At 37.9% G+C, this 23,348-nt stretch overlaps 1 protein-coding gene across 1 annotated transcript in view; it reads right to left on the reverse strand.

Annotated features, from left to right (window-relative positions):
• Positions 1 to 1,767: 1,767 nt before the first annotated feature.
• LOC121156008 (melanoma inhibitory activity protein 2-like) overlaps positions 1,768 to 23,348 on the reverse strand; it is a gene marked incomplete at both ends in the record, with an annotated part of 51,501 nt that continues 29,920 nt past the window's right edge. Inside the window, 9 exons of the mRNA XM_040979492.1 lie at positions 1,768 to 1,844; positions 3,166 to 3,233; positions 8,051 to 8,086; positions 8,596 to 8,656; positions 9,200 to 9,301; positions 14,834 to 14,895; positions 18,774 to 18,809; positions 19,344 to 19,404; positions 20,224 to 20,325. Coding sequence (XP_040835426.1) covers positions 1,768 to 1,844; positions 3,166 to 3,233; positions 8,051 to 8,086; positions 8,596 to 8,656; positions 9,200 to 9,301; positions 14,834 to 14,895; positions 18,774 to 18,809; positions 19,344 to 19,404; positions 20,224 to 20,325 — 605 coding nt within the window. The remainder of the gene's footprint in view (positions 1,845 to 3,165; positions 3,234 to 8,050; positions 8,087 to 8,595; positions 8,657 to 9,199; positions 9,302 to 14,833; positions 14,896 to 18,773; positions 18,810 to 19,343; positions 19,405 to 20,223; positions 20,326 to 23,348) is intronic.

The raw sequence follows: 23,348 nt of genomic DNA on the forward strand, positions 1-23,348 counted from the left end.
TGTTGCCAGCCGCATCTGCATGTACTGGCTACATGCCGTACCCAAAATGGCGCCGGCCGGAAAAGCCACACCTTGGTTCCTGGTGACGTAGCTTTCGTGGCACTGCGCAGGCGCCTAGCACATGCGCAGTGAGCTGAGGCGTGGCCGGCACATGAACACTGGGACTGACGAATCCAGTGACCCAGGACCCTGCGTAATCATGACGCCGACCTATCATCGGCGGAGGCGGGGCCCGTCAGCACATAAGAGCAGACAGCCTGCCGGGGTCGGAGCCTTTTCCCTCCTCTTCTTGGTGCGCACAATAAAGTTTACCGCAGAAGACTTCACTCGAGTCTGCCTCTTATCGCCAGACGATAAGAAACGTGGGTGCGACAACTGGTGCCTGAAACCCGGGACCTGGAGGGGGCCTCCCATTTTGAATGGGACGAAGTTAGAACTGCGGCCATAAAACAGGTAAGGGGCTCTGAGAGGGAGAACTTTCGGGTGACTAGGAGCATAAGTCGGAGGTATAGGAGCCGCTGCTTCTGGTTATAGACATGGGCGCACAGATCTCTCTGGTGAAAGTTTTGCAGACGGTTTATGCCATCCTTAAGGGAGCGGTCAGAGAGAGTGACAAAGCCCTTCAGTCTGCCCAGCATAGTCTCTCAGAAACAGAGCGGGAGAGGAGAACCGGTTTGAAGCAAAAAAGAAAGGTGAAACTGAAAGCAGGATCTTCCTCCTCAAGTTCGGAGACGTCCGACGCTGAGGAAGGGTACAAGCGGGATAGGCGCTTACCCGCAGGAAATGAGGAGGATCAGAAAAGGAGAAGAAAGAGAATGGCGGTGCTACTGCACCGGCCACGCGCGGCCCATGGCCTCAGGGCTCTGGAGCCATTTCACTGATGGCTCCTCCTCCTGTGACCCCATCTGCCCCGCCCATGAGTTGTGGTGCCGACTCCTCCTTCAACGATCCAGTCACACGCCGCGAACTTCAAAATATGTTCCCCGTCTTAGAAGAAGAAAGGGAAAGAGTTTACAGACAGGTAGATGCATTATTAGTGCGAGAATTGGCCATGTCTGTAAAGCAATATGGTCTTCATGCCAATTATACATTGTCCCTGTTAGAACGTATGGGGGGAATGAATATGACTCCCTCTGATTGGCAATTTGTGGTGAAGGCTGTTCTCCCTAATATGGGATCATATCTAAATTGGAAGGGATTATGGCAGGAGCTTTTGGCTGAGACCGCCCGCGCAAATCAACAGCGCGGCGGCGACGCTTTGACGTGGTCTTATAATATGCTTTCCGGACAAGGCCAATACTCTGATGATCAAAATAGATATCCATGGCCAGTATATACTCAAATTTCTACTGCGGCTATAAAGGCTTGGAAGGCCCTTTCACTTAAAGGGCAAGAGAAACTGGGCATTGCACAGCTCATATATAAACAATTTGATGCTTTTCCGTTTAAGCACTCCTTAATTCATATCCAAAAACTAGTAATACCTAACATGTCAAGCATTTGGCTTTTAAAGTTCAAAGCACTGAACATTTATCATCTTCCAAAGCCCCACTGAGAAAGGAGGGCAGAAATACTTTCCGTTAGTGTGATTGAAATAAAACCTCAAACCTTGTAGTTCTAAGAAGAGCTTAGAACAGATCTTTCATAGTTCCAGAATCTAAAATATTTCTAAATAACCACTTTAATTTCTAGTAACATAAATTGACAATCAGAATATATAAAGATCTAACATGTATTTTGTAACAGGGTTTGAGAAAAATAGTGTACCTCTGTCAAAGGTTTTATCTGGAATTTCAAGCACGTAAGGATCTTTCTGTAAAGTTTCCAACTCACCTTCAGATAAACTGCAAATAGAAAAAAGCAGCTCTAAGTTACTTTTCCAAGAGAAACTACCCACACTTCACGAAAATTACCACTGTCATAAAGTAGCTACTCTAACTAACTCAATATCGTTGTAGAAGCAGATCTTCTAGAATGATTCTGATCAAAACACTCTTTCATATCTCCCAGTATTTATCCCGGGAATACCAATATCTGTTGCTTAAGAATAGTGTGTTCTACTGAAGCTTGGAATTGCTTTTTCTCCACTTCAAAATGAGACTACCATGAATACTGTGACACAGAGCCAAATGACTGAAATGAAGAGCTTATCAAAGTCAACCGACCCCACTCCATCATTTTGCAACTGAGCAAGTTGTTCAAATGAAGTATAAAAAATGACAAGTGCCAAGATTAAAACACAAACTTTATGGGTCTGAGAAATGTAAGCTTTTCATTGTAATTTGATCACAATGGTAATTTATCTTTTAAATCAGCAATTCTGCAAAATCTTCCTACTACTTTATTACTTAAACATTTTATATTACAAATGTAACTTTTAAAACAATCTTCTTAGTTCTTGATCATCAGAGCTGAGAGTAGAAAAACAAGCAAGAATGCTGAATACTCAGCACACTATGGTAAGAAATCAATTCTGGGAAGACAGAGACCATTCTCACGGTACACTTATTTCCCCCCTTCTATTGTACATTGCATGTTTATTCTCTCATCCAGCTAAATATTGCAAAACAATGTCAATTTATGCAGAAAATGAGGACTTGAGATAATATGACTGTTCTTCACCTATTTATCAAGATGTTGATATCTGGAGCATAACTGTGTCAGAGCTTCATCCTTTATATTTCATCTTTCTGACTCCAGCAACTCTTGCTTGAAAACCTATTTTTTTTTCTATACATGTCTGTGCTGCATCTCCTGCAAGACAGTGTGAGTTTCTCTGCCACATGGGCTCCAGTGGGGGCTTGGAGGAGAGTGGTATGTGCAACTTCAGCTTCCATGTGCAGAGAGGCATCTCTACAAGGAAGTCACCTGACTGACAAGTGAACAGATCTAATCACATCAGTGGTGAAAAAATGTGGTTTCCACATCAGTAACCCGACACAAGCTGCTGATTCAGGACCATATCAATATGAAAATATGAAAACCAAAATTTAATACAGATATATCACAAAGTTTCTTCCAAGTAATAGTTCAGGGACCTAAGTATTTCAGCTGGAAAAACACTAGTGGATACTTCACAATGAAATATGCCAGGTTCACAGAATTATCTAATTAATGAAATAACAATACAATAAACTTTTTAAATGTTAATACTAAAATACTCACATTGACATATCAGAAGTCATTTCTTTCGTTAGGTCACTGAGGCTTTTTTTAGCAGTATAAGCATCCCACTTAAAAACAACAAAATATTATTAAAATATCTATGCAAATTTAAATGAAAATAAGCAGAAATATCACAGTGACAGCAGAAATATATCAGCCAATGCACATATAATTTTAACCAGTTCTAAGTAAAACACATTGAATTTAAGAAATTGTTGAAAAAATAAATGAGTTTCAGGTAAGCAAATACCTGCCAAGAAATGGTGCTCTCTATGTAAGATCAAGAATAGTTTGGCCAAGTAATAAGCTAAGGGCTATATAAAAGGATGCAAGCTCCAAGCAAAGAAAAAAGACATACGAGTTTTAGACTCGGTAAGTTTGGTCAGTTACCTCAAGGCAATCATTTCTAGAGAAAACAAACTGCAATTCAGTGAAATCATAAAGGTCTAAAACACTTGTACAGCTTGCTGGTAAGGAACACACCTTTTTATATAGCTGATATGATCAATGTCTGTTGGACTTCAATGATGCTAACAGAATTCTGTACATCATCTTACATTTGTATTGATAAAAGGCTAAAACTCAAAGTATGTTATTCTTAGGAAACTCAGATTACATGCATTTTTGTGGAAGGTAGGAGTGTCCAAAAAAAAAAATTACTAGCTTTTCATATAAACGTAGGTACTATCACTTGGTCTATAATTTTCGACAAGTTAAAAAACAACATTAAAAAAACAACATAGTATGCAGCTTTTCACAAATAAAAAGAAATATTATATCAAAATAGAATACTAAACTGATATTTATCAAAATTTAAGTACATGCTAAAAAGAGCAATGGCCAAAGAATAGGTCATATAAATATTTACAAAAATGATACCTTACTTATTTGTAGGCCTTGCTTTCAAAAAATAATGCATGTGTAAAAACTTTTCTAGTATGTAATGATGTCATCAATTTTTACTAAAAATCTATACCAAAACATATTAAGAAAATAATTTAATAAACTGTTAACAATGTGGAAACACATTGTTTCAAAATGCTTTACTGTATTTTAACACATTTGCTTGTTAAATAGAAGACAAAATTGAATAACAGGTGAAAAATAATTCTATACAAATTAATGGCAAACTCTTGAGAATATTTATTTTATTATGAAAGACAAGGAGTCAGAGTTTTTTGTTCCATAAATTTATTCACTCCTCATCGGCCACACAGCCAGATACAGGCCAGACTAAAGAAGAACCCAGGATTCAATCTGGGTCTTCCACATGGGTGTCAGGCACCAAGTTCTTCAACCATCAGCTGCTCTAGCCTAAGGTGCACATTAGCAGGAAGCTGGATAAGAAGCTGAGGAGCCTGGACTTAAATCAGGCAGCCCAACTGAGGACCAGGTATCCTAAGCAGAATCTTTACTGCCACATGAAATGCCCACCTACTTCTGAGTCTACAGCTTATTCTCAAAGGTTAAGACAAATTTCAGCCAATGACTGTTACGCTTCAATACACTGTGTTCAAACACTGAGCACTCACACCTATAAAGCCTTCTGAGAGGTCTGCTAAGGAAACAGGGACATTCACTCACTAATGGAACTTGAAACTCTCTCAGGGTAAAGACACAAAGAATGATCACAGTAAGGGCTGCTGTTGTTGGGTGTTGAAGGCAAGCTGTCAGTAAAGACAGCCATGTCCCACTTTAGAGAACTTGGGTTCAATTCATGGCTCCATCTCCTTGTTCTGGATTCCTGATCATGCACTCTGAAGCAGTGGTAATGGATTAATCATTTGGATCCTTAGTCACCTACATGAGAGATGTGGACTGAGTTCCAACTCTCGGCTTCAGCCACAGCCCGGCCACAATCATTGTAGGTTCTCAGGACAAAAGCAGTTATGCGCAGGGCTGTTTGTCTCTTTCTCCTTTACTCAAACAACATTTTTTAAGATTCATTTATCTTTTTAAAACAGATTTATTTATTTTTATTGAAAAGTCAGATATACAGAGAGGAAGAGAGACAGAGAGGAAGATCTTCCATCCAATGATTCACTTCCTGAGAGACCACAATGGCCAGTGCTGTGCCAGCCTGAAGCCAGGAGCCAGGAACTTCCTCCAGGTCTCCCACATATGTGCAGGAAGGCAAGGCTTTGGCCCATTCTAGACTTCCTTCCGAGGCCACAAGCAGTGAGCTAGATGGAAAGTAGAGCTGGAGGGATCAGGACCGGCACACATATGGCATCCTGGCACATTCAAGGCGAGGGCTTTAGCCACTAGGCCACAGCGCCAGGCCCAAGATTCATTTATCTTTATTGGAAAGAGTGAATGAGTGGACAGAAGAGAAAAAGTTCTTCCCCAACTGTCCACATTTGCCTAAGCTGAACTCATCCAAAGTCAGGAGTCAGGAGTCTCCTTCAGCTATCCCACATGGCTGTATAACTCTAAGGGTTTTGGACTTATTCCCTTGTTATCCCTGGCCAGAAGCAGGGAGCTGGATAAGAAGTATAAGAAGCAGGTCATTAGCCGTCACCGTTATGGAATCATGGTTCATGCAAGATGAGAATTTACTCAATGGTTATATCCCTGGGCCCTCAAATAACTGTAAAACATTTTCTTTCTCTCATACACACACACACACACACACAAATACTACTCAGCAAAAATAGTCTCAAACATCTTTCACAACAAAATGCATGCAAATGGAGAATATTCAGGCTTGATAATCAGTTTCAAAAAGATACATCATCACTTTATGGGGTAACTAATCTCGGGGGTCTTCTGTTCAGCAGGTCCTGAGATCACTGAAGGGTGAAGTCACTGTGACCCTCTGCAGCAGAAACAATGGAGACAAACTGATAGTAGGGGATGTCGGTTTATTTCAAAGAAGTCACACGCTTATAAAGGGTAGGAAAAGGGGCAGGCAGAAAGGTGGTCCTGACAGTACTTCCACCCAACCACAATACTGTGACAGGCTACTAGATATGTCTGTCTCTTTGAACCCTTCAATAATGTTGAAGGTCAGGAAGCACAAAAAGCTGGCTGTGTCTCGGGGCAAACTCCTTACCTGCTGAACAGCAGAATGAATGTAACATTTGACTTCCTAGAGTTGTTTATAAAGGAAGTCCTAGCACAGTTCATTAAAGGGGCAGAGAAGAGAGACTGGGATGCAGCTCATCATTCTTGCTGCATGTCCAGTGAACAGGCCAGCTCAGGGTCTCAGCCAAGGACACGATGTGCGACATGCCTATGGCCTCCAGCATGCGCTTAGCAGGCAGAGATCCAGAGGCAACATCCCACAAACATACATAATAACAGAAGTAATAATACACTTGTGAATAAATATTTATTGTCTTTGTCTAAACTCCTCATGAACAGTAATTTTTCTACTTAATATATATTTAATTATTTATTTAAGGAAAGGTAAATTTTGCCCTTTTAAAGAAAATGAATAAAAAGTTGAAAGAAAAAAAAGGGTGAACAATGTAGAAAAAAAGGTAAAGGGGAACTTTATCATGTTCTTAAAATCATATATTTGAAAAATAAAATATGTTAACTATGTAGAAGATAAAAATTTTGAAAATATTTTAAATTGATCACAGCACTTCTGCCCACTCATTCAGTCCCCAACTGTCCACAACTGCCTAAGATGAGCTCACCCAATAAATAAAAATAAATAAATCCTTAAAAAAGGGTACCATCTGATGGAAGGTTAATTGTCTCTATCCTTCCCTCCACCTGTCAATTCAGTATATAAACATTACAAAGTTTTCAAAAAGTGTGTGTGCATGTATATATGCGTGTATGCACATGTGTTGGTATATGTGTGTATATATGTGTAAGAGTGCTAACAAAGTCTATCTAATGAAAGTGAAATTGAGGATGACTTTATGGCACCTTTCTGCATCATCTGAACATTGGTTATTATAATAGTTATTTATGTGAGGGTATTAACAAATGAGCTCAAGACCTCTGCTTTATCTCCAAAATCTAACAACTGGTGTAACTGGGTCAGGACAACGTAAACAAATAGATACCACTCTCATGCTATGCTCCACTCAGAGATGCCTAACATCTACAGATCTTCACAGTAACAACAATGGTAACACCAGACTCTAGGTATGCCTAATCATGTCGAGCACTTGACAAACATCCATATATTACTTGAATGTCATAATAAACCAAGAAATGAGTACTATTAATATCTTCACTTTATAGGTAAGAAAAACAGGGAATTGTCATAAAGAGAGCATACAACCAAGACAGGCTGATTTCAGATGCAACACATTTAACTACAGGGCATGATGCCTCCACCTCCTTGTGACAGGCACTCCCCAGTGGACAGCTACTGTCAACAGCGCCATCTCTGCTCTTCCTTCTAACTGTTCCAAGTTACAGCCACTTCACTTCCTCATCATGCAGTTCCTCCGCAGTACAGACAACTAGTTCCCCGGATGACTCTTTCCTTAATTTGTACCAACACTGAGAATCACTTAATAGGACCCTTAATTTTAGAACTAGAAAGGGCTTTAGTTAGCTCCTTTTCCAATCCCATTGTTTTACAAATTAATAAAATGGTCCAGAGATCTTTCTGGCCCTTCTAGATAACAAAGGGCAAGCCAATGTCCCAAAATGTAAATGCATAAACATGAGCATATGTAACCAAGTTCCTCTAACCCCCTAGGAGAATACAAGTTCTTTCTGAAGTAGTATTGTGCTGAAAATAGACTGAATGAATGCATAATGTAACAATGCATTATTTATCAGAGCAACATAATTTTACTACCTTTTTTTTTTTAACATGGCTCTTTTTTCACCAATTTCCACGCCCAGGTTCTTGTCAAAAGCAAAATTTAATTAAACACAGACAAAATATTTATGGCAGTCTAAAACTTACCCAATTGATATGTGCTTCTTTCTCATAAGAAAGTATCTAAAAAACAAAACAAATTAAATGTTTTTTTTAATATAAGAAGATTTATCATAAACATTGGAAATACTAACAAATAAAAAAAGTACTTCAAGGAACTCCGAAGTCATGAACACCTCTAATGTAAAACTCGATGGATATATTATCTATTGTGCTTTACATGTGAAGGTAATTAATGATTTTAAATGGTAAACTTCTACTTTATGTTCGCTTGGAATAAATGTCCACAATAACAGATGTCTTTTTCAGAGATAACAACCCTGCTTTATTATGAGACCCCACTGATGTTTTAAAATCTTTCTTTTGTTGAGTGCAATGTGTTTCATTTTCCAAAGAGGTATAACTATAAGATTTTTTTATCTCACATTATTTGAATCATTAAAATGTGAAAACATCTCTAAACACAAAAGAAAGGCATACAACTGATATTCCATTTCTTTTTCAATCCATATAAACACACTGATATAAAAAACTTTATGAATGAATGAATGCACACACACACACATACATACCAATCTTTGAGAATTACGAATGGTTCTATCCAAATCTTGTTCAAGATCTTCAACTCTCTTTCTATGAAGAAAAAGTAATTATTCTACTATTAATACATAATTACAGGAATATACTATTTTAAAATATTAATTAAAACACCAAGAGGATTTCCTGATAAAATTGAATTCATAAAAGCACGCTGTAAGAACTAAATGGGATATCTGATTATTTTTCTTCCACTAATTTTTTTTTAAGATTTATTTATTGAAAAGTTAGATACACAGAGAAGAGGAGAGACAGAGAGGAAGATCCTCCGTCCGATGATTCACTCTCCAAGTGAGCTCAACGGCCGATGCTATGCTGATCCGAAGCCAGGATCCAGGAACTTCTTTCAGGTATCCCACATGGGTGGAGGGTCCCAAAGCTTTGGGCCTGCCTTGACTGCATTCCCAGGCCACAAGCAGGGAGCTGGATGGGAAGTGGAGCTCCAGGACTAAAACCACTAGGCCACACCGCCGGGGCCTTCTTTCACTAATGTTAGTATTGATATCATTTAGGCATTTCTTTAAAAATAAACATGATTTTTAGACATGTTATAGCCACAACACAAAAGGCATTGAATACCTATAGGTTAAGATTTCTTTTCTTCTATAGTTACGATCCTCATCCACAAATGACACACCAGGCTTTTGATCTATCTGGCAGTATTCTTCAACCATCACGTACCTTAAAGCAAAAGTGAAAATTTATAATATATTCAAGGCATTTCATTATTAAAGACTTTAATGTTTTTAACTGTACCAAAATTGGAGCCTCCCATAAAAATATCCATAATTATCATTGCAAACACAACATGAAAACTAATGTGGAAGCATTTCTGATATAGAATTAACATTACAAACTCAAATTTCAAAGCAAAACCTCTTAAAATAATTTTGCTATTCCAAAAGACTCTAGAGTTTTGTGTATGAATTTGGTATAAGATTGAAAAGGTAAAAAAAAGAAATTACACTCACATATAATATCTATCCAGACTTCTATATAAAGCAGCATTAGATTTGTTACACTGGAGTCAGCCACAATAAACTGTGTTCCAGTTATTTCAGATTGGTGGTTAACAATGTGGGAATTCTACATGTAGTTCCTCAGCCAGGCACAGCCCTGGCTGTTGTAGCTATCTGAAGAATCAACCAGCAGATGCAAGGTCTCTCTCTCCTTCTCTCTCTCTCTCTCCATTGAATTCCATTAGGAAACAGTTTATGGGCAAGAATGACACATTAGTGTTAGTATCAATTCACAATAATCCAATATTTATTGTATGTGTGAAATCACACTGAAAGAACACACATAGTCCGGATCACCTTATAAAACAACAAAAAGTACCATTTCCTCCTTGAGATTGCATAAGACCAGGATTAAATTCAATAACTTACAAAATGCTTTTGTACTCTGTTCCAATGATACATTCAAAAGTATGTAGTGGGGAAACAAGACTCAGGAATGGATTAAGGGATACATTAAGGAGATGGAGAATCATTAACCAGGGTAAGGCATAGAGGCTTGGATCCTAGGAAACAGAAAAGGCCAGACCAATAGTAGAAACACACTGCAGACTTGTGGACACGGGAAAGCAGAGGAAAGACAGTGGAGCAGTGGTGCAGTGAAGAGGTACCCTGATGGCAGTTAGTGTTCAGCAATCAGAGATTCATCAACAGCCTTGTGGGAAGGGGAGTTCACCTCAAGCTCAGGAGTTGGATCCAACCATACAACTGCCTATTCTGCTGATATGCTTGATTTTACCATGAGCAGAATGTAGTGGCAGAGCCCAATCAGTCAGGTGCAGAAAAAGGGTGGATTTCATGCCTCAGACCCCCACCATTGTCATATCACGTGCCTTTCTGTGTACTTGGAAAAAGGATGTGGGGCTGTGATTGGAGATCAGTGAGAGCTGTGTATGCACTGAGCCAGGAACAAGCTAATTTCTGGCTCAATGTATTGCACTGGTTCCATAGGGAAAAGACTACTGACCAGGCATTCTACAGAATCCATTAAGATAGGTCTAGGTAGTGCCAGATCTATCAACTAGAAGGCCCAGACTCCGATGAGTGCCACATGGGGTGCCATTTTGTGTACTTAGGATAAGGCTGAGCAACTGAAGAAACAACAGTGGGTTGCAGTCACTGAGTCAGAAAAGAATTCACTTCCAGGACAATGCATTGTACTAGTTTCACAGGGAAAATGGTAACAAAATGTTATATCATTGGTTCCACCAAAATAGATCTTGGTGGCCTCCAGATCTAATGATCAGCAGGTTTCAGTAAGAGCAGCACCGCTGGCAACCCTGTAACTTAGGATAGCTGGTGACTCTTTACTCAAAAAAGCACTGTTCTACCTGAGAGTGGGAAAAAGGACGTAGAGGCAAAGGTGAAGCCATAGCACAGGATCATAGGGGGTAGAAAGTGGAGAACCGAGAGCTGGGACTACAGAGACCATGGTGGAAGTCTAACACAAGAACGTGAGACTGAAATTCACTGGAGGAAGTAGCACAAGTGACTGTGAAGAAAGAACCAGGTACTAAATGAAACAAGGAAAATTGAACTGTAGACCAGTGGGCAACACAATTTAGAAGTGTCCCCTAAGGAGAGGTATCTGCTAGGCAGATGTGCAATGCTGAAAAGCAAAAGAAGAGACAGAGGCACAATGAATATTACTGACGTCTCCCCTACAAAGGAACCTCAGAATTAACTGAGGAAGAAATCTCAAAAATGGGGAAGAAAGAATTTTTTAAAACTTGGTATAAAGAAAAACAACAATGAGAAATAAAAACAGCATTCAAGAAACTTAAGGAATGTCTTACAGGCAATAGCAATGCTGAAACATCATCAAGACAAATAATTTGAAATGAAAGACACAACAGAACAAATAAAAAATTCAGTGGAAAGCTTCAATAACAGAATGAGGCAGAAGAAAAGAATGTCAGAATTGAAAGATATTTTCTTTAACAATGGGGAGGGAAATAAAAAAGCTGGAAGAGGAGCAGAGTCAAGCGAGGAAAAATATTCAAGAATTAAGACACACTACTTTTTAAAAGATTTATTTATTTTTGTTGCAAAGCAGATACACAGAAAGGAGGAGAGACAGAGAGGAAGGCCTTCTGTCCAAAGGTTCACTCCCCAAGTGAGCACAATTGCTGGAGCTGAGCCAATCCGAAGCCAGGAGACAGGAGCTCTTCCGGGTCTCCCACGTGGATGCAGCTCCCAAGGCTTTGGGCCATCCTTAACTCTTGTACCAGGCCACAAGCAGGGAGCTGGATGGGAAGCAGGACTGCCAGGATTAGAACTGGTGACCATATGGTATTCTGGCGCATGCAAGGCGAGGACTTTAGAATGAGGGGGAAGGGTACACCTGCTCCATTTTGGTGAGGAGACTACCTTGTCCAGCCACTATGGAAATCAGTATGGAGAGTGCTTTGGCAAGTGGAAACTGATCTACCATATGATTCAGGTATCCCACTTCTGGGAATATATCCATATGAATTGGACTCTGAATATGAGATAGTGACCAGCACAATCCATGACAGCAATCATATACTAATAATCTGTGTCCATAGAAATTGCAATGGTTACAAAAAAGTGGTATATCTACTTTATCAAAACATATATTTCCATTAAAAAATAATGAAAATCTACAAATAGCAACAGTCCACTATTTGCAACTGGAGAGGAGCGCACTATGCTTAGCGAAATAAACAAGTTCCAAAAGGAAAAAATTGCAATGTTCTCTGAAATAAGGCAATGTTATGCAACTACACAAAACATATATATATATATTGGTAAACAGATAAATATATGTATATATTTTTCTCTTATATCAACTGCACAATAGAGACTAGAATACTGGGAGTGAATAAATATTTCTGTATGCATCTCTACTCCTGAATAAAAGAAGGACTCCCAAGCAGGTAAATTCCCATTGTGCCAGGATAGACATTTTAAGAAAGAATGTTGGACTTGTGACTACTCCTGAAGGACTGTAACATTGTGAACCTAGGAGAGAAATGGTTAGGAGGAATGGGGAAAGATGAATGGGAGAGGATGGGAGAATCCTTAAACAAAACAAAAGAAAAAAGCACCACAGAAAACAAACAAACAAACAAAAAACACCACAATAGGGGAATAGGGATTCTAAGAAAACTGCCAATGTTCAGCAATAGAATAAATATAGAATTTACCATTTAGATCCTTAATTTCATGCCATTTATATTCCAATATTCAATGACTAACAATACAGTGAATTGATGGTGGAGATTAAACCTATTCATGGCAACTGGACTGTGCATGAGCCTAATGAGAAATCCCAAGGCACTAACGGGGAGGTGCTTCTCAAGAGAAAGCAGGTAGGTTACAGAGACTTAGTATGCTTCACATCGCTCTCTGCTTCCTTGTCTGCTTTGTAATGAATGGGCTCTCCACTGTTCTCCACCCTCACACCAGTCCTGGACCCATGAAGCCACTCAGTTTTGGATAGTGTATCTAGAGCCTGTTAGCCAAAACAAATCTTCCTTCCTAAGATAATACTAGTCAGTACTTCAAATAGTCATTAAAAGCTTACACAATATAAAATTAGAAATCAAGGGTGGCTTGAGCAGTCACTCTGATCAACCAAGCAAATGAACCCGCTTTTATGAGTCAAGGAGCACTTGGCAGGATGAGAGGAGTTAGACTGGGCAGTAGCAGTTAGGGTATTCTGGGTCCCCAAGTCATTTTTACTCAAATATAAAAGAGTATTTTCCCCACCATGTCTTGGGACTCACCAGAACACATCTCTTCCAGGGAACAAGGGTGCTTTAGCATATCAATTCCTCAACCTGAAGTATCAGCCATTATCTCCAGCCATTGTGTGGGAGGGCCTCAGGCTGGTCTCCTTATCACTAAAGGACTGGGGGAAGTAATGCACTTGTTCCCAAGGCCAACGCCTGACACCTGTCTGGTCTTTTGCCCCAAAGCCAGATACCAGGGGGACCAGGAATTTCCTTTCTTCCTTGGAGAGCCCCTTTGAAAGTAAACCTTTAAAAGATGCATTCCCCACCATTAATATGGGTCTCTTTTTCCATTTTTCCTCCTACCACTATGGCAGAGGACTAGGGTCTCTTTTTTCTCCACTTCTCCTTCGCCACTATGGCAGGGGGTAAGGGTCCTTTCAATCTCAGAGCCCCCTCCCGTCACTAGGACGGGAGTTTCCTTTCTCAACTTTTCTAATAAATTTTGCTTTAAAACTGAATTGTGCAGGGGGAATCCCAGTGCCTATAAATCTGTGTCACATAATGCAATGCAATCAATAAAAAGAAAAAAACACAACTAAACTGTGTCTGCATAAAAATTCTTCTTTCCTGCGAAACAAGGATTGAGGTTGTTGCTGTACTTGGCATCAAAAACCCAACAACAGCAGGAGCAATCTGCCCAGGAAAGTTGAATCAATGATATGTCTCTGTGTGTGTGCATGTGTGTGTGCGTGTGTGTGTGTGTAATCAGAGATGCATGTAAGGACTAATGCAGTCACGCATGTCCTCTTAATTTTCCTGACCTGGCCTCACAGTATCATTATGTTTAAAGCAAAAATATACTGAATATTCACATAATAGAAATAACACTACCTTAAAAGTATAAATATTACCTCAAAAATTTTCCCCTAAAATATAGTTTAGTATCAAATAATATCCCAAGAGATGAATGAACGAATTCAATCAGAAACTGAGAATGTCCAGAAATTTCAAAAACTGAATGTGCAATAAACGACTAGAATTTCAAAGCTTTATTTCATTCTATTTATTGAAGCTATCAACGTATTTTTTGTTATTTGTGAAATTTGTTTTCATTTTCTTGATATCACTTAGATAATAATGGAAATATCTTTGGAATTTCACTTTCAAAATGCACAAATTTTAATTGGCTTTTCTACTTGGTTTGGACAGTTTTGATGTGCTTTCAAAATAGTGACAATGAACAAGCTACCTAACTTCGTTCATATTAATATCAAAGATGGAAAACTTTAAAATTTTGTAGGAAAGCTGTGTTCTTTCAAATAATATTCCAGTGACCCAATAACTTAAACAACAGCCCCCAAATGAGTAAATACTTCAAAATGAAACATGCAAGATTCACCGTACCCTTTCCTATTTATCCTTACAAAATAATTAACTATTTCATAAAGCAGAATAAAGTAGCTAAAGTTTTCAAGTGTTATCACTGATATACTTACATTTTCCTTTTATTTTCTTCCTTCAAGTCATTCAGGCTACTTTCAGCAATACAAGCTGCCAACTTAAAGATAACAAAATATTGGTAAACATATATGAAAAATTTAGACTAAAATGAGCAACAGCATCTTAGTGAGAGTGTATAAATATCATAGTCAATGCACATATCACTTTTATTAAAAATCTTATCTAAATAAAAGATTTTAAGTTTTGGGATTTATTGAAAAAGGAAATGAGTTAGAGTAAGAAAATAATGTGAACATAAAAATGAAGCCTATTGTGCACTTGTAAATGAATGTTAAGCTCCCCATGTTAGATGAAGGATGTTTGATTAATCAAGAAATAATCCATGAGCTATGGCAATGCAAATAGAGACTCAGAGTCATTATCAAAGGCAGCTTTGCTTATTTGCCTCAAGGCTTTCATTTATAGAAAAAACTCACTATAATTCTGTGAAATCATAAAGGTCTAAAATAGTGCCACAGCATGTGGCTAAAGGTTATCTTTTTAAACAGCTAATATAATCAGTGCATGTCACATTTCCATTAAGTACATACTATTGTGTAAATACTAACCCATTTATTTCACAAAAGATGAAAATACTGGCAAAACAAATTATACAACATGGTAACTTTCAACCATATTCAATAACCACACACACACAAAAAAATAACATGGAAAAGTTAAATGTATTCTGAGGAATACAGAGGTTAGCTGCAGTAGTTACTTAGAAAATTTGACTACCCAAACTATCAAAATCCACCAGTTCATCATATAAAGGTTGATAAAATCACTTCGTACATACTTTTATAATATACAACTGAAAATCACACAGTTCAAATTTTTATGCACATAAGCACACACAACATGAAATTTGTTAACTTATGATTCATCAAATTGTTGAAAGTAACTCAGCCAAAGAATAGATCAAATATTCACAAATTATTTGTAGTGATTTCCATCCAAAAAGATTACATATAAAAATCTTTCCCCAACACAAAATGACGTCATCATTTTTTCTGAAAAACTATGTCACAATGATCCTGTTATTAAAATCACCCAGTTTTTGAATGAATAATAATGTGGAAACAAAATTATTTCTGAATGTTTTGTATAATACTGTAACATATCTACTTGATAATTAGAAGGCAGAAAACTATATAGGCAAGACACTACTAATATCAAAGACATGGTGCCAAAAACAAATAAATACAAAGTCACAGCCAATAGTTAAGACTTCTTTTACTCTTTTATCTGAATGGCAATGGAAGACTTTTTCCATACACCTGTTGATGCCTCATCTGGCACACAGCCAGGCAGCCCAACTGAGGACCAGGTATCCTAAGCAGCATCTTTACTGCCACATGAACTGCCCACCTACTTCTGAGTCTACAGCTTATTCTCAAAGGTTAAGACAAATTTCAGCCAATGACTATGTTATGCTTCAAAACACTGTGTTCAAACACTGAGCACTCACACCTATAAAGCCTTCTGAGAGGTCTGCTAAGGAAACAGGGACATTCACTCACTAATGGAACTTGAAACTCTCTCAGGGTAAAGACACAAAGAATGATCACAGTAAGGGCTGCTGTTGTTGGGTGTTGAAGGCAAGCGGACAGTAAAGACAGCCATGCCCCACTTTAGAGAACTTGGGTTCAGTTTATGGTTCCATCTCCTGCTTCTGGCTTCCAAACACTGGAAACTAGTGGCAATGGATCCCTTGCCACCTGCATGAAAGACATAGACGGAGTTCCAAACTGAGCTTCAGTAGTCTCAGAAAATTGCACAAGTAGATTAGCTTTCAGAGAACTAAACCAAATAATGACTTCACTTTTGCAAGCCATTTCTCTGTCCCTGCCTCGTTCTTTTTCCACTTCTTTCTCCTTATCTTTCTCCACCTAATTATTTCTCAAGTCTTTATACTCATTTCACACGCATGTATAATGGAACAGTATTCACACATTAAAGTAAACTTTGTCTTTCACAACAATATCATGGAATTGGTGACCATTACGCTTACTTGTTATGTCAGTCGCCAAAAGACATCTATTCTTTCCCTAATTTTGCATAAAAACATACAGAGTGCAACAAATACATTAAATATTTTGTTATTTCACTATCATTTATGGCTGAAGAACACTATCATTTATTCTGCTGAGGAACATTAATTTTCTAATTATTATAGATTGAATTATTCAATTAATGAAGGAAAGGTAAAGCATAAGATTGTAAAGAAAATGGAAAGTATAGAATTTTAAAAACTAAATCAAAAATAACAAAGTAGGAAGGAGAGAGGAGAAAGAATAATGTAGAAAGCATATTTTTAAAATCATGCATGTGAAATCTATGACATTTTTTAACTTTGTGTATGTGAATAATATATTTTAAATGACCTCAGTAAAGAACAGTGTATTCACCACAGACCATGAAAGAGACTACTATGCAAGTTTAAAGAAAATAAAGTTAATCCAAAAGGATGGAACAAAGAAGTGGTCAATGAAGAAAGTAACAGTTGAAATTATACAGGTAAAAATCTGGAAACAAAGCAAGTTTCATCAAATGTGTAGATACTTTCAAAGTTTTATTTAATGTTCTAGGAAAGGCAGATTGACAGAGAGAAATGAACAGAGAACAAAACATCTTCTATCCACGGTTTTGCTTCCTAAGAGGTACAGTGACCAAAGCTGAGCTGATCTGAAGCTAGTAGCTAGGAGCTTCCTAACAAGCCTCTATGTGGGTGCAGAGTCCCAAGGCACTGGGACAACCTCCACTGCTTTTCTAGGCCACAAGTAGGGAACACACTTTCTATATGTTTGAACACAAAGTCACACGTACTAAACAAATATTCAATGCAAACTAATAGAAACTGTAAAAGACAAGAATCTAAATGATCAATGTGTCCTTGGGTTGTTTTCTCATCTATAAAATCTGCAATGATAAAATCCAATTGCAGTTATTAAATGGATTTCGTACCTATATATACAAAATACTTTCAAGTACTTTGCCTAATATAACAAGAATTAAAAAAAAAAAGACTTCTTCATCTTTAAAAATTAACATGCGTAAGTATTTAGAAAGTGGGGAGAAATGGTGAAGAAAACTGAATCTATAATGATCCTAGCTAATTCACTAATGAATCTTCACTTGAACTCTTGAAACCAAAACAAACAGAATGTCAGAAAGGGGAGGGACCTGACATTCAATATACCACTCTCTCATTCTATGCTCCTCTCAGACTTGTCTTCACTGTAACAGCAATGGTAACACCAGTTAACATTGACTTCATGCTTATCAGTGTCAAGCACTTGACAAACATCCCTGAATGCTGTCTCCACCTCCCTGTGACAGGCACTCCCAGTGGACAGCTACTGTCAACAGTTCCATCTCTGCTCTTCCTTCTAACTGCTCCAAGTTTACAGCCACTTCACTTCCTCATCATGCAGTTCCTCTGCAGGCATAGACAACCAGTTCTCCGGATGACCCTTTCCTTAATTTGTACCAACACTGAGAATCACTTAATAGAACCCTCAATTTTAGAACTAGAAAGGGCTTTAGCTAGCTCTTTTTCTAATCCCATTTGTTTCACAAATGAGTTAAAATGGTCCAGAGACCTTTCTGTCTCCTCTAGATAACAAGGGACAATCCAATGTCCCAAAATGTAAATACATAAACATGAGCATATGCACCAAGTTCTTCTAACCCTCTCACCCTCTTCTAGGCTACTTTTGAGGAAGAAAAATGCTAAAAGAAGACTGTGGGAACAATCATAATACAACTTAGAATTTAAAGCTCATAATAAACATAATTCCATTATTGATGCAAATAAAATTGGCCAAATCTTTTACACACTACCTTTCATAAATTTAACTAACCCTAATCCTCTCTGAATGAAATACACAATTTAATTCAAAGAAAAGATTAAAAAGGGCATTTGAAACTTACCCAATTACTGTGGGTTTCTTTCTGAACAGAAACAATCTAAAACCATATCATTGAAACATTAGTTTTGTTAAATAAAAAGCATATGTATTAATAACATAGGAAGTAACTCACATGTTAGGAAACACTCTAAGCACACTTGTGTCAGTAAACACAATTTTATGCAACTTTCCATGTATACATCATCTATTGTGTAAGTACACTTAAACACAGCTAAAATTTATATGATAAATATCTACTTTATTCTCGCTGGGCACTAATCAGCCACAACAGGAACTATCAATTAGCAGATAACGGACCTGGCTGAATATGACACCTTACCAATGATTTAAAATCTATTTTTATGTCTGCAATGTAATTCTGCTTTTCCAAAGAAATAGGAGACATGATGACTCTTAAAATTTCATATCTCATATTCTTTGAATCAATGAAACATGGAAGTGTCTGAAAACCACATGTAACACCAGAAGAAAGATATAAAACTAGCAAAGGAATCACTTTTCCCTTTCCATCCAACATAAATGCACAGGAACAAGTAAACACAAGTGTACACACACATACGGACACACTTACCTCTTCCTGGTAATAACGAAATGTTCTGTGAAGTTCTTTTTCAAGATCATTGATTCTATTTCTATGAAGAACAAATAATTACTCCCATATTTATATGCAATCAAAATTATAAGTCTTTATGCCCATTTAAAAAATACTAACATTAATTCTATTATTTATGCTAGCCCAAAACAAAGCTCAAAATGTATACTATGTGCAATATAGTGTATCTGTTTTAACATGAATGATGCTCACAGATTTACCTGTATATAGATATCTATAATCTTAATATAATCATAGGATGTCAATGAAATCCCCCATAAAGTTCTGGTCACCTTAAAAAATACTAGTAAAATGGAGCAGCACCATGAGACAATGGGCTGTACCTACTGCCTGTATCACAGTAATTCCATATTGGCAACTATTCTAGTCTAGCTGCCTCACATAAAGTCCAACACCCAGACAATGCTCCTGGGAATGTGGAGGATGATAGCCTGATGCTTGGCACCCTTGTACACATGAGGCAGAACAAGTGAAAGGTACTGGCTCCAGAATTCACACTGGCTCAGCCAAGACTCTTATGGCCATTTAGAGAGTGAACCAGCAGAAGGAAGCTTCACTGTCTCTCTTATTCTCTTTTTTCATTTCACCTTTTTCTCACACTCTAATTCTGCCTTTCAAGTAAATAAATGATTCCAAAATAATTTTTGGTAAAAAGTAATATTAACTTATCTAATATAAAAAGAAGTAACTAAACTATTCAAGGCAAAAACTAGATTTAATACAAAGAAAATTGAACTGACTGACAAAAGTGTCCCACTTCTTTCCAGATGCTTTGCCATTATTTTCTAGAAATGAGCTTTAGATATGCTTCGTCCACAAGAGAAAAGGCATTGAATACCTATAGATTAAGATTTCTTTTCTTCTATAGTTACGATCTTCATCCACAAATGACACACCAGGCTTTTGATCTATCTGGCAGTTTTCCTCGACCATCAGGTACCTTAAAGCAAAAGTGAAAATTTATAATATATTTAAGGCATGTCATAATTAAAGACTTTAATGTTTTAACTGTACCAAAATTGGAGCCTCCCATAAAAATATCCATAATCATCACTGCAAACACAACATGAAAACTAATATGGAAGCATTTCTGATATAGAATTAACATTACAAACTCAAATTTCAAAGCAAAACCTCTTAAAATAATCTTACATATAAATACATACAATATCTATCCAGACTCCTATATAAAGCAGCATTATATTTGTTACACTGGAGTCAGCCACAATAAACTGTGTTCTGGTCATTTTAGACTGGTGGTTAACGATGTGGGAATCCTACATGTAGTTCCTCAGCCAGGCACAGCCCTGGCTGTTGTAGCTATCTGAAGAATCAACCAGCAGATGCAAGGTCACTCTCTCTCTCTCTCTCAAACAAAAGGAGAACTTAGTCAATAAATTTATCTGGAGAATAGATACAGATGTCTACATTAAAAAGCAGAATGTTTACCAGCAATTGTTGCTGAAGGACTGTACTACTGTAACAATATGAGGGAAATTGATGGGAGGAAGACATGGAACAGGGAATCTGTGTCAAGAAAGTTTATAAAAATAAACACATACAGACAAAAAAAGAAAAAAAAAGAGTATAAAAAATCTGCCAAAATTTAATTACAGAATGAATAAAAAAATGCTGTGATTTGTCTCGCTGATTTCATGAAATTATACCTGAAAATTGAAAGTTAATGATCGGAGTCTAGGAAGGTAGCTGACATAGCTAAATGCGTGCAGAAATACAGACAAAAATTGGAGGAGTAGAGAACAGGAAGAGTAGAATTGCTGGAAAAGGCATCTGAAACTCCCCAGAGTTGGCATGATCAAGGCAGGGGACAAGTAGACATCGAGGATTGAAAATAAACAAAAAGCAAAAAGAAAAACAAAAACAAAACCTCCCAACACAGCAAATGGCAACGTGAACTGGTGGAAGCAGGCACCATCTAGGGTAAACACTGTCGCAGACAATGAAAAACAAATAAAAAGAGGAACTGGTGAGTCACTTTTCAAAGGCTCATGTGGTGGAATCTGAGCCTATCCCCACCTGAAAGCTCTCTTGGACCTAATCACCCAAAACAGACACTTGAGGCTCCTAGGGGCAAAGTTCTCTCTCAGAGACTAAGGCTTCTCTTGGCAACCCAGAAATGGGAGGGCAGATCCCAGGAGTAAACAATAGTGGTGCTGTAACAAAGTCAACTGCCTGGCTTGTGGCAGTGGATGTTTGAGAACAAAAGCACAAAGCCTGCTATCACTTGCCCATCACAATTGAGAGAAGACACAGGGCCTTCGGAGCATAGAAAGGCTGGCTGCTGATTACACACTGTGTGGCAGGAGCTGGACCACTCCCACTCAAGGCACCAGTTTGGCAGGCAGAGGCCACAAAAGCACAAGGTGGTGGGGGACCCTCGCCAGCTAGAACACTCTGAACAGCCACTCCACTGTCAGAACTATCTAATCTATAGGAGCCCCATATCTGCCCCACAGTAGGAAAGGTGAGTACCCAGGAGAGTGAAAGCACCTGTCACCCACAAGGTGGCAGCAGCCAACAAACCTCCTGACCACCTAACCAGGTGACAGAAAAATTAGTGTTGTTTGACAGAGAACCACAAGAAACAGATTACAGGAAAAAAAAAAAAGTTGGGGTGTCAGGTAGTTCACATGGGGTACCTGGAGACCCTCAGGACAAAGGGAAGTGACAGCAATGCTGGAGCAGTGTTGCAGTGAACAGCAATCCCTATCAGTGGCTGGTAAACAACAATACAGACCCCAGTGGACAGCCAAGGATCTAGCGGCAGCCATGGCTTGTGAAACAAATATTGATGGATTTAAAGGGAGAAATAGACTCCAATACATTCATAATGAGGACTTTAATACCACATTAACATCAATGGACAGTTCCACGAGACTGAAACTCAGCAAAGAAACAACAGAATCACCCAAACTCTAGTACAAATGGGTTTACTTGGTATCTACCAAAACTTTCACCCTACAGAGAATGCACTTTTTTTTTTCATCAGTACATGTAACCTTCTCCAGAACTGACCATGTTACAGGCCACAAAACAAGCCTCAATGAATTAAAAAAAAAGTTGAAATCATACCATGCATCTTCTCAGATCATCAGGGAGTGAAGATAGAGACCAAAAGTCAAAACACCCAAGAAGACTTGCAAACACATGGAGACTGAATAATACGTTACTAAATGATTGATGGATTAGAGAGGAAATCAAAGGGAAAATTTTAAAACTGCTTGAAACAAATGAAGGCATCAACACAACAAACCAAAACTTTTGGGATACAATCAAGACAGTGTTAAGAGGAAAGTTCATCTCAGTCAATGCTTATGTTAAGAAACTGGAAAGGAACCAAATAAATTAGTTAACCCTACAATTGAAGGATCCAAACAACAGCAGCAAAGAAATCCAAAATTAGTAGGAAAAATGAAATAATCAAAATAAGGAATGAAATTAGCTAAAGAGAGACCAAAAGAACTATATATGAGAACAATAAATTAAAGAGCTGGTTCTTTGAGAAAATCAATAAAATAGACTCCCCACTAGCCCAACTAATCAAAAAATGGAGTGAGAAGATAAGCATCTATAGCATCAGAGATGAGAAAAAATATAATAATACAGAGCTCAGACACTCAGGAAAATATTAGGAACTATTACAAGCAACTATATGCAAACAAATCAGAAGATGCAGAAAAGATGGACAGATTTTTGGACACATACAGCCACAAAACTAAATCAAGAGGCAATTCACAACCTAAATAGACTTATACGTTGGACTGAAATTGAATTCAAAATTAAAACCCTTCTGACCAAGAAAAGTCCTGGACCAGATGGTTTCACTGCTGAGTTCTAAAAACCTTTTCAAGAGGAACTATTCAAGAGGATTTACTCCAATTCTCCACAAGTTTTTCCAAACAACAGAAATGGAGGCAATCTTTCCAAACTCTATGAATCTAA

This window comes from Ochotona curzoniae, unplaced genomic scaffold (assembly GCF_017591425.1).
Source record: "Ochotona curzoniae isolate NIBS_2020 unplaced genomic scaffold, NIBS_Ocur_1.0 contig_323, whole genome shotgun sequence".
NCBI lineage: Eukaryota > Metazoa > Chordata > Mammalia > Lagomorpha > Ochotonidae > Ochotona > Ochotona curzoniae.